Genomic DNA, 11,276 nt, shown 5'->3' with positions numbered 1-11,276 from the left:
CGCTCCGCCCCGCTGCCGCCGGTACGGGGTTTCTGGGTGACGCGTTACCACCCACCGCCGGCCGGCCCACTCGGCACCGATGCCCGCCCGTCCCGGTTCCCGGTGCGGCGGCGGCCGTGCCCGCCCGGAGCAGCGGCACCGGCCCGGCCCGGCTCAGCCCGCGCGATGGCGGCCGCAGGGCGGCTGCTGCAGCCCCGCCGCGAGCCGCCGGGGGCGCTGCGGCGCCGAGCGGGAGGGCGGCGCTGATTGGCTGCCGGCGCGGGTATATAAAGGAGGCGCAGGCGGTGCCCGGATCTCTTCCGCCGCCATTTTCTGTCGGGCGCAGGTCTCCGCTGTCTCCGCCGCTCGCACGAGCACCCCCGCCACCCTCACCCCGCCATGGAGGACGCGACCGAGATGAGCGGCGGCCAGGAGGAGTTCGCCGAGGGCTCCAAGATCAACGCGAGCAAGAACCAGCAGGACGACGGGTAGGGCCGAGGTTGTGGCGGCGGGGGGGTGGTGTGGGGGAGTCGCGCGGCCATTTCCGCCCCCTGCCCTGAGGCTCAGGGGGGGCGGCTCGGTGGCTGGCAGGAGCGCGGCCTTCCCTTCCCTTGCCCACCATGGCCGCGCCCGCCTTTGTGTCCCGGGCGGGTGACCCAGTTTCCGCGGGGCGGGGACACGGACGGGGGGGCCCCATCGGGGCCGTGACGTCACCGGTGGCCTATGGGGGCGCGGGGGGGGCTCCCCCCGTCGCTCCCTCATCCGTATCCATATTTTCTGCCCTCCAGGAAAATGTTCATCGGGGGCCTCAGCTGGGACACCAGCAAGAAGGACCTGACGGAGTATCTCTCGCGGTTTGGCGAGGTTGTGGATTGCACAATCAAAACAGACCCGGTCACTGGAAGGTCGAGGGGGTTTGGGTTCGTGCTCTTCAAGGATGCTGCCAGCGTGGAGAAGGTGGGCGCTTTTCCTGCGGACCGATGGCATGAAGCCAGCTTGTGTAGTTCTAGCCGTCTGAGACTTTGTTCCTTTGTCTGTTTTTTAGGTGTTGGAGCTGAAGGAACACAAACTGGATGGGAAGTTAATAGATCCTAAAAGGGCAAAAGCGCTGAAAGGGAAGGAGCCACCCAAAAAAGTGTTTGTTGGTGGGCTGAGTCCAGATACATCTGAAGAACAGATTAAGGAGTACTTCGGTGCTTTTGGCGAGGTATAGTATATTGGCATATAAGAACAGCTCTGGTTCTCAAGTGTAGTCTGCCTCTCTCTTAAGAAAGAATTTGTGAGGAGGGAGTTGGCCAAAACTAGAGGTAGTTTAATCTGTATGTTAATGATTTCATAAAATTGTAATGGTCTGATGTATAGCTGCCAGAAGTAGTCAGAGTAGATTCTGCACTGCTAGGTGGTTCTGGTGGCATAAAAAGTTGCTCACGCATTGTTTATATTAATTTTGATTTCAGATTGAAAACATTGAACTTCCCATGGACACAAAGACAAACGAAAGGAGGGGCTTCTGTTTTATCACATACACAGATGAAGAGCCAGTAAAGAAGTTACTAGAGAGCAGATACCACCAGATTGGTTCAGGCAAGGTGGGAAAACTCTTGTTCTTAGCATGTGAAATCTATCTCTGTAGGCTTCTGTGAAAGCAGCTCACAAAATGCTCTTGGAATTCTTAATAAGTTAAAGGATTTCTGTCCTTACAGTGTGAGATCAAAGTAGCACAGCCCAAAGAGGTGTACAGGCAGCAGCAGCAGCAGCAAAAAGGAGGGAAGAGCAATTCTTCTGGTGGACGTGGAGGCGGAAGGGGGCGTGGACGGGGTGAGTGTTTTCAGTAGTTCTATTAATGCAAGTACTTACCAAACACTCAGGTGTTTGTAGATATTCCAGGTTGCAGGCTGTGTGCAGATCTCGTGTTTAAATCAAGTGTGTAAAGTAGCCTGTTAGTAAGTGGTGTTTTGGTGGTTATGTTTGCTTGTTGAAGCTGAGGAATCTCTTGCTCTGCTTGCATTTAAGTGGTGAAGGGGCAAGGTGGGTGGGGGTGCTTTTGTATGCCCTCAGTGACAGTGTAGCCAGTGCAGTTACACTTTCACTTGAAAGGGATACACTCAGTTGGCCTATGGGTAAGAAACCAGGAGCTATTTATTAAGGGCTTGGGTGGTCACTGCTGCTCCTTCAAATGGATCGGAAGGAATCAGCTATTATGTTACAGGCTAATGCATCTCAATCTTCAAAGGCCAAACAGTCACAACTCACACCTTTCAGGAAGGCTTGTCCTGTGCTGTCACTTGGTGCTCAGGCAATTACTGATTATTCTCGTATCTCAAAAGTTAGATGAAGGGGCACAGGAGAGGAGTGTAATAAGTTCTGAAACTTACACGTGCTATACTTGGTTTCAGGTCAGGGACAAAACTGGAACCAAGGATTTAATAACTATTATGATCAAGGCTACGGGAATTACAATAGTGCTTACAGTGATCAGAGCTACAGTGGCTATGGAGGCTACGACTACTCTGGGTACAACTATCCCAACTATGGATATGGGCCGGGATACACAGATTACAGTGGTAAGTGGTTTTGCCCTCATTTCCCATAACAAGAGCACGCAGCCCCTCTCTGGAGCGTTGCTCTTACTTGGCCCATGGCTCTAAAGATGAGATCTCTTGGTGTGCTGCTGTGTGTGAAGTCTCCTTCTGAGGCTGGATGTTAATGCTTGTGGGTTCTGTTTTTTCCCCGTGTCACCTCCAGGCCAACAAAGCACATATGGGAAGGCGTCCCGTGGCGGCGGCAACCACCAAAACAACTACCAGCCGTACTAAAGCAGTACCTAGTACCTGACAAACAGGTGTGTACATGAGCGCGAGCTCCACTCCCACTATCTCTAATCTAATTTAAAGATCAATAGACAAACGAAGAGTAAAAACTTGCCTAGCATGACTTTTCCTTTAATTAAGCTTTTGTTAACTTAAAAAATACTTTTTTTTTTTTAAAACCAGCTTTGCCTACGTGTCTATAGATCTTTAACTTTGTAAAAATGTGACTTTATCTTCTTTAGTACCTCAGAAAAACATAAGAGTTTTTCTGGTTTGCGTTGTGTACCAGGTGGTCTAGAGGAATAATTAAACTTATTAGAAGTATTAACAGGTAAAGTACTGAAATGGGTACAACTTAAGGAAAACAAGAATGTTGTCTTCTAACTCTGACATTATACCTTGTTTGTACCCGCCAGCGGGAACTTCATTGCAGGCCGTGTGTCACCCTGACCACGTCTATCTCTGGGGTCGCACGTTGCAGGCAGAGCGCAAGGCATACACCAGAAAACGCTGTCCTGTGGTATGGTCTCTTCCAACTTCATGTACCAGCGTAAAGATTAAAGTGGAAAACTTCAGACTTTGGCTTCTTTTTTTAATCTTTTTTGGAGATTAAGTGTCTTTAACTTAAATGGTTTTTTACAGGAGTTAAAGTACATAAATGCCTTTACAGCTTAATCATTTGGTCTTCTGTTTAGTGTTGTATTTCAATTGTGGAACCTCATTTTAAATGTGCATTCTTTAAGATTTTAATGCTTGCTTTTTTCTTTTTATAGCTAATAGTGAAATCTGCAAACCAAAACGAACTTTTAAATCTGGATAAACATTAAAGATCATATGCATATGGACTGTCTGAACTAAAGTGACCTGACTTGTGTTGCACATAAGTTGTTAAGTTGTATAAACAAATAATCAGAAAGCATTTTGGCAGTGTTTCCAGTGGAAAAGAACGTGATCCAGAGCCTGCTTACTTGTCTAAATTGGATGGTTGTTGTTTTGGAGCAGCCTCCTAGATGGGCTGAATGGCAGTATATGGGAAAATAAATTACTGATGGGTAACTAAACAAACCTCTTGTGTTACCTTAATAAATATGCATATGATCTTTAACAGTGAAGAAAGGAATATATAGAAGACTTAAAGCAGTTCATGAAAATGGACCTTTTAACAATCCTGTAGTAACTGTCACAGATCTGACATGCATTTTGTCTTGATTTTTTAGGTAGAGATACTGCAACAAAAAGCCATCTTGCAACGCATCGTGAGTGAATGGAGGGTGGTCTTCGTGAGAGAAAATGACTATTTTGTAAAAGACTTTTAGTGTGTGACACAACTGTGTCCAACTGTACATAGCGGCCGACTAGTTTTCTTTTATGGTTTTTACTTTCTTTTTGCCATTCATGTTATGACACAATGTGGACTTGTGTTTATACAAACTTTATTTGTATAATTTCATGTTACAAGATTCTCTAATAAATGCTTACTTAAGTGAGTGTGTAGTGTTGCTGTCACCTTAAAGTGGCAGAACTATAGTTTTACTTGGATAGAAAGGCACAGGTACCTCTCTGGAAATCAGGGTTACTGTGAGAGCAGATACATACAGCCCATTCTTCCTCTGATCTGTCCTGAGAGCACCAGAGTGCTTGGAATTAGCATCGCTGTGGAAGATGACAGAGTCCTGTGCTGCGCTCTGCAACAATGAAGAGAGAGTGGTCTATGGCACAATGCTGCCAATTTTGTACATCTCAGGAGTGAGCTAGAGCTGTGGCAGCACCTTTTTAATGCTGATAACGCTGCTTAAGGAGTTGGAGCTTTCCAAGGTTTTTCAAACACTTAAACCCTCAAGGATTCTAGTACTTGGCTTATTTACTTTCCTACACTGCTTATTTCTATTCCAGTTCCAAGTAGGAGATTACAAGTGCTTGAATTTTAGGGTCAGCAACTCTTTTCTGTACCACTTAGTACAAGTTATGTGCTATACTGTATTCACCTGGATCAGGAAACAGGTTTCCTATCCAGTGCACACTAGCAAGCTACAACTAAGCCTGAGTGCCTGATTGCTGGAGAAGGAACACTGAATTAACAACACCTTTCCGGATCAGGACAGTGCCTGGCATGGGTAAAGGAGCATCTGCATTTTGTCTGAGGCCAAAGGATTGCAGCACTGCCTGAAGATTTGATGTTTCTTAGAACATACCCAGTTAAGTATCAACATAAAACTTGCTTGTTAAAGCTCACTGATTCCACTGACTACAAACTAAGGAATCAGCAAGAAACCACAGCAGTATGTGAGTTCATATGCAGCATTTGTGAGTGCAGCTGCATCCAGCACTGTCCTCCACAGCAACTGAGGGGCTGAGGGAGACTTGTGCCACAAGGATACGGTTTCATTGCTACAGTGGTTTGTTAATACACAAAACCCTGCCAAGAGCCAAGTTTTATTTCAGTCTGTGATCCTACTGCTCTCCTTGGTCCTAGTGAAGTGCAGCTGGAATACTGTGTCCAGGTCTGGGCTCCTCAGCACAAGAAAGGCTCCTGGAGAGGGTGCAGTGAAGGGCCACAAGGATGATGAGGGGGCTGGAGCATCTCTTAGGAGAAGAGACTGTGAAAGCTGGCCTGTTTAGTTTGGAGAAGACTGAAGGAGATCTCAGCAATGCACATAAGTATCCCAAAGGCAGGATATATCTCTTGTGCCAAGAGGATGGTGCCAGACGTTTTTCAGTGCTGCCCAGTGACAGGACAAGGAGCAATGACCACAAACCAAAACACAACAAGTTCCACTTAAACCTGAGGAAGGAGTTCTTAATCAGAGGGTGGCAGAGCACTGGAACAGCTTCCCAGGGAGGTTGTGGAGTCTCTCTGGAGCCATTCCAAACCCACCCCGACCTGTTCCTGTGCCACCCGCTCCAGGTGGCCGTGCCTTGGGCGGGGGGTTGGACTGGACGATCTCCAGAGGCCCAGTCCAGCCCAGTGACTGTCGCTGTCGGCCCCCGGCCCCGGGCGCTCCCGGGCTGGGCCGGAGCTCCCCCCGCGCTCCCTCACGGCTCCCCGGGGGCGGTGTCACGTGTCCCGCCCGCCGCGCTCCTTCCGGCCGCCATTTTAGGTTGGGTCGGTGGCGGCGCCATTAAAAACAGGGAGCAAGAGGAGGAGGGATCGGCGGGATCGGCGCGCTCGGCCGGGGCCGCCAGCGGGGCCGGGGCCTCGGCGGGGAGGCGGCGGCACCGGGGGTGGCCGGTGCGGGGCGGCGGCGGCGCCATGTCGGATCAGCAGTTCGCTCTGGACTCGGCGGCGGTGGCGGCTGGCGCCGGGGACAGCGCGGCGGAGCCGGCGGAGCAGCCTGAGGGGCAGGCGGGGGCGGGGAGCACCGATGGGGGAGGCGGCGGCGGCGGCGGGATCGAGTCGGAGGGAGCCAAGATCGACGCCAGCAAGAACGAGGAGGACGAAGGGTGAGCGGCGGGGGCGGGTTGTGTGTCCCGGGCGGGGCCCCGCGCCCCCGGCCCCGTTTGCCGCCCTGTTTGTTTACTTGGCGCCTCGGCGACGTCACGGGCCGGGCCAGGCGGCGGGGGCGGTGTCTGGTCCCGCGGTGTATAAGGGGGTCGATGTGCCTCGAGCTACAGACCCTTATTAGTTATTTTTCTTGTTAACGATGCCTTTTCTATGAGTTAAAGTGCGGTGCGTGCGTGCAGACCGTAACTCGGTGTAACCGAATGCTCTGGTTGCAGTCGCAGCATTGCCCTGTGCTGCAAACATTACAGTCTGTTAGCTAAGTGCCAGAGGCGTCAGACACCGGGACTTCTTCCCAGCCTAAAACATGCCTGTGCTGCTCACGAAACTTGCTGTCGGGAGGATTATGTTAGGTGGTGTCCGAACTTGAGAGGCAGGAGTTGAAAAGGCAGGAAGCTAAGTCGGGGGAGGTTATGCATCCGGAAAAGGTTTTTCACCTAGAGGGTGGTTGGCCACTGGAACAGGCTCTACAGGGAAGTGGTTACAGCACCAAGTCTGACAGAGTTCAAGAAGCACTTGGAAAATGTTCTCAGGCACATGGTGTGAATCTTGGCGTGTCCTGTGCAAGGCTAGGAGTTGGACTTGATGATTCTGATAGGTCCCTTCCAACTCAGCATGTTCTATTACTCTGTTTTATGCAGGGTAAAGGCAGCTTTTAATCTTCATAGGGTCTCTGCCTGGGGCAGTGTCCCTTTTGTATTGCCGGTGAAATTTGTGTGTAATGAATCCAGTGACAGGACAGGCTGATGCGCTCTGCTGTCTCCTGTCGGCCCGTGAGAAACTCGAGCTGCAGTTCTGTTTTTGGTCAAGGCAGAAAATAACCTGGATAAAGGAGCACTAACCACCGTGTCCTGCAGATACCTGCTGCAAAACCTTCCTGAGTGTCTTCCTGCTTCTCTAATAACCTGGGATGTTGCTGAGAGAGATGTTAATAATTTGGGATAATGGAGAGAGAGAGAATAGGAACCCTTTCTTGAATATTTTGCTGGGATTAGCAAAAATTAAAATGGTTTTGTTACTTTTCCTTTATTCTTAACAGGCTCAAATGCCGTTGGAGTTTGTTTTACTTACTACTCCTGAATACACACCATTTAAAGGGTTTTCCTGGGCAAATTCGGGTTCTTTTCAGGCAACAGAGCCTAGAAAAAGTTGTCTCTAAGCGGTGCAGTGACACTGGCCAGTGATTACATTGATGTGTAGTCTAGTTCAGTATTTTTGACCTGTCAGTTCTTAATGCTGTACAGGAAACAGTGTGTTTTGACAACACGTCTGGTAGTAAAGGGAAAAAAGTGTATCTGTGACACCTTGTTGAGCTAATTCTGAAGTTTGAAAGCTTTCCCAGTGCACTTCTGGTAACTTATTTTGGGAAACTGTATGTGATGACGTGACTTAGACCAGCCAGACTGTGAAAAGTATTTATTTTACAAGCTTTTGGCAGCGCTGTGACACTGCTCCTGAGTTGTTGTGCTCATGTTTGTAGTGTAGCCTTGACCTGACCTCAGTTTTACACCTTGGAGTAGTAGCTCATGTAGGGGCAGACTGAAGCAGCCGTGGTTTGCTGCTCTGCAGCCAGGCTCAAAGGTGCAGTTACTGCATGAAGAGATTAAAAACCTTCAGAGGCTGTTGGTTTCAAGCTCGTGTTCTTGGTCTGTCTGTCCTTAGGGATACAAAGTAGGGTCTGTATCGTAATGTTGAGACAGGTGGTTTGTGTAGCAAGTGTCAGTTCAGTAGTAACTGCTAGAGCATCACTACCCCCTGTGTGTCAGAAACACGATGCTGCGTCCTCTGTGTCTTCCGTTTGGCTGCTTAAAAACCCTTCACAGAACAGCAGACAAGCTAAGGACCTTAATGATGGTGAACAAAGGGCAGAAAGCTCCTTTGATTACTGTGTGTACTGGTATGAGGCTGCTGCTTTACCAGGGTGGACCATGAAGACAGTAAGAAGTCACAACTGATAGAAAGGGCTCTTGGTACTTTGTTGAAGAGCTATCTGGAACTAGTTGGAAAAGTGGATAAAGGGATGGGGAATTGATGTTCCTTTGTTACAGATTTGGAGACTTATTTTAAAAACATCTGAAGCTCCTGAGCCCCTCATCTGTATGGATGTTTGTCAGAAACTGAATGCTCTTGTTAATTCTGTGAGATCAAAGCTAATTCAACAGAAGTAGTTCACAGGAGCAGCTTTTGATTCGAGAGAGTTTGAGTTGTGGAGGTACAATGCTCTTTTACATGACTGGCAGGAATATTTGTGCGTGGGAAGTAGAAGGGTTGGAAACATGATACAGTGGTTTTTCAGGTTTTCTGATAACTGTGCCTGATTGTGAAATAAGTTGGGACAGTGAAAATGGGCAAAGCTTTGTAGAAAGTGCTTTTATAGATCATAATGGATCATATTTTTGGTTAGAGCTCACAGTAAAATCTTCTTTATCAGTATTAGAAGAGATCATCTCAGATCAAATCCTCTTTTGAATGGGTTCCTAAGCCTTAGGCCTAATAACCTGGAATGTTTAATTTGCGTGTATACTGGCTTGATTATGCATATTTTAAATTTTTTTTAATGCCTTAGTAACACGATGAGATGGTTATGATTTGATTCTAAGCTTCTAGTGTGCTTTTGAAAATACAGGTTATGAATTATGTGCTGTACACATCTGCCCAGCAGCACTAGTGCTCTAGAAATACTGGGAAGACATTCTCTTGATGGTAATGAATTATGCCAGGTATTTGTTTATATAAAATTTTTGTGAGGAAAGAGAACTTTTGACCATCCAATACTTTGCTTTTTCTTAACTGCCTTCTGGGGAAGGGAACTTGACTAAACTTTATTTATTTTCGTTTATTAATTTAGGCATATGTCCAGTCCAGATTGGTAGATAAATGTTTCTGTTTTAACCACACTTCCTTACAAGTCTAATCTGTCTGTACGTGTTTCATGAGCAGTAGTGTGGTGGCTCCACAGATAACTGAACAGAATTAAACCTGTAGTGGAGATGTAAAGAAGTAGTAAAATACCTTTTTTGTCATTACTAGAGGTTTCTTGGGACAGCAGAGTAAGCAGCTGCAGAAGACAGTGAAAAATGTTTGTGTATGTGGAAGTCTTTATCAGTCCTGGCCAGAATCATTTAAGCAAGTTGTCAAAAAGTGCAGGCCTGTGTGTGTAGTGACATGACTGATTAAATCTTGCTAATTCCATGCATTAGGTAATTGAGCTCATAAAGCTTGGCAGTGGAGGTTTTGGGTAACACACATTGACAGATTGACCAACTTGTCTTAACAGGAAAATGTTCATTGGTGGCCTTAGCTGGGACACAACGAAGAAGGATCTGAAGGACTACTTCTCTAAGTTTGGTGAAGTTGTAGACTGCACTCTGAAGTTGGACCCCATCACTGGGAGATCGAGAGGCTTTGGCTTTGTACTCTTCAAAGAATCAGAGAGTGTGGATAAGGTAGGATTAATGTAATGGAACATGTCCAAATTCAGGTATCAGAGACAAAGCACTCACTAGGATGACTGTAGGCATTGTTTGTATACATCTTCTGGTAAAGATGATTCAGGGGTGCAGTGTGTTTAATGTGCTTGTTGAAAATGCTTTCTTTTATGAACCATCTTACTCGTGATGCTGTGTCCAGGTCCAGCAGTGATTCCTGAGGTATGGATTTGGGCACTTACAGGTTCTTGCAAGCCATTGGACTTGGGCACTTGAAAAATACGGTGTATAAATGCCTGCTGCTGTGAAAGCAGCGTTTGCAAAGAACTTCTAGTCTTTGCATTCCAGAGCTGTAACATGAACCCCTAGAGCAGAGCCAGTAGCTTTGATACATTTGGACACTATCCAAGCAAAAATTAGCTGTTAAGTTTTCTAACATGCTGTGGATATGGCACACAGAAAAGTTTTCACCTTCATGACCTTTGTGATATCTAAAGTACAGATTTTTTTTCACTTCATAAAGTTGGAGGATGAGAAGAGTACATTTTGAGAAATGTTTTACTCTTGCTTCTGCTGGGTAGTAGGTGCTTCCAGTTGTCAGAACTGTCTGTGTCAGTGGATAGTGATCAAAAAATCATAGAACTCTTTGTTTTGTTGCAGCAAATTATTGGTGTGATCCAAGTATTGAAATGGAAGCAAATTTGGCCTTACTCAAAACATCAGTGAAACATTTAGCTTTAACTGTTTGTGTTTTTATTTTCCTCAGGTCATGGACCAGAAAGAGCACAAGCTGAATGGAAAGGTCATTGATCCAAAAAGAGCCAAAGCCATGAAAACAAAAGAACCCGTGAAAAAGATTTTTGTTGGGGGCTTATCTCCAGATACACCTGAGGAGAAAATACGGGAATATTTTGGAGGTTTTGGTGAGGTATGTGGTGAAAAGAACTGCTTTTACTTGTGGAACTTGTTCTGTCTTCACCAATTTTTTGATAGAAGACATCCCCCACGTGCAGCCTGCATGGATACTAATGTAAGATTAATGGCCGTTGTAGTTCAGTGTGTGTTAGTGGTCAGATTTGTAATGTTTTGATTACAAGCTCTGAGTTGCATAGCCTGGTTTGATGGAAAGGGGAGCTGAGATAAATCAGAGAGGGAGGCAGTGCAGTTCTGAGCAGGGTGATTTGGTCAGTTGAATGAGATGCTCTTCAGCCACCCCAGTTCGTCTCCTGTAGCACAGATTGAGACAGTTTTGCCTAAATTCTATGCAACTCTGTCCTCTCTGTGTCTCTCTGTCGTCAGTTTTTGGTGGTGCAGATGAGTTAAGTATGACTAAAGTTTTTAAAAGCTAGTCTTGTATGAACTTGCTACAGCTGCTGTTCCCCTATTGGTTATCAGATGGTGCCAGCTTCGGGTCATAACTCTGTTTAGATAATTTGATTGCTAAATATGTGCCCACTTACAGAACTTACAGACAGTTCACTCTGGACTAAAGACTTTAACTACTGTTTGCCTAGAAAGTCTTGTGTGCCATAGGTGCAGATAACTTGGACTCTAGCCAAG

At 46.8% G+C, this 11,276-nt stretch overlaps 2 protein-coding genes across 8 annotated transcripts in view; both read left to right on the top strand.

The window, feature by feature from the left end:
- The first annotated feature begins 192 nt into the window (after positions 1-192).
- Positions 193-4,277, top strand: HNRNPDL (heterogeneous nuclear ribonucleoprotein D like). 4 transcript variants are annotated; one of them, XR_001403426.2, is made up of 9 exons: positions 272-467; positions 768-936; positions 1,025-1,186; positions 1,437-1,568; positions 1,683-1,797; positions 2,376-2,543; positions 2,725-2,821; positions 3,206-3,309; positions 4,007-4,277. XR_001403426.2 is itself a non-coding variant. In XM_014880569.2 (8 exons), exons 1-7 carry the CDS (start codon positions 379-381, stop codon positions 2,793-2,795), a joined length of 906 nt encoding a protein of 301 aa, XP_014736055.1. In that variant the 5' UTR covers positions 193-378; the 3' UTR covers positions 2,796-2,821; positions 4,007-4,277. The 4 variants fall into 4 exon arrangements, 2 of the variants coding, with proteins under 2 accessions (XP_014736055.1, XP_088020163.1); XM_014880569.2 differs by lacking the exon at positions 3,206-3,309 and having other exon boundaries at positions 193-467; XR_001403425.2 differs by having other exon boundaries at positions 2,725-3,309.
- Positions 4,278-5,915: 1,638 nt separating this feature from the next.
- The window catches only part of HNRNPD (heterogeneous nuclear ribonucleoprotein D), a 9,330-nt gene continuing 3,969 nt past the window's right edge, over positions 5,916-11,276 (top strand). For all 4 annotated transcript variants that reach the window (XR_015803338.1, XM_014880601.2, XM_088164036.1 and 1 more), the window contains exons 1-3: positions 5,916-6,230; positions 9,566-9,734; positions 10,483-10,644. Coding sequence is in view for 3 of the 4 variants with exons in the window: in XM_014880601.2 (XP_014736087.1) it covers positions 6,040-6,230; positions 9,566-9,734; positions 10,483-10,644 (522 nt within the window). In the remaining variant the exon portion in view is untranslated. The remainder of the gene's footprint in view (positions 6,231-9,565; positions 9,735-10,482; positions 10,645-11,276) is intronic.

Source organism: Sturnus vulgaris, chromosome 4 (genome assembly GCF_052056855.1).
Source record: "Sturnus vulgaris isolate bStuVul1 chromosome 4, bStuVul1.hap1, whole genome shotgun sequence".
Taxonomy (NCBI): Eukaryota; Metazoa; Chordata; class Aves; order Passeriformes; family Sturnidae; genus Sturnus; species Sturnus vulgaris.
Note: the sequence above shows the minus strand (reverse complement) of the source record. Positions and strands in the feature narration are given on the sequence as shown.

Bases quoted from the DNA above. Each gene is read 5' to 3' on its own strand.
- HNRNPDL (XM_014880569.2), top strand. From the start codon at position 379: ATGGAGGACGCGACCGAGATGAGCGGCGGCCAGGAGGAGTTCGCCGAG. The intron at 1,187-1,436 runs GTATAGTATATT...TTTTGATTTCAG, and splicing joins ACTTCGGTGCTTTTGGCGAG to ATTGAAAACATTGAACTTCC. The intron at 2,544-2,724 runs GTAAGTGGTTTT...TGTCACCTCCAG, and splicing joins GGGATACACAGATTACAGTG to GCCAACAAAGCACATATGGG.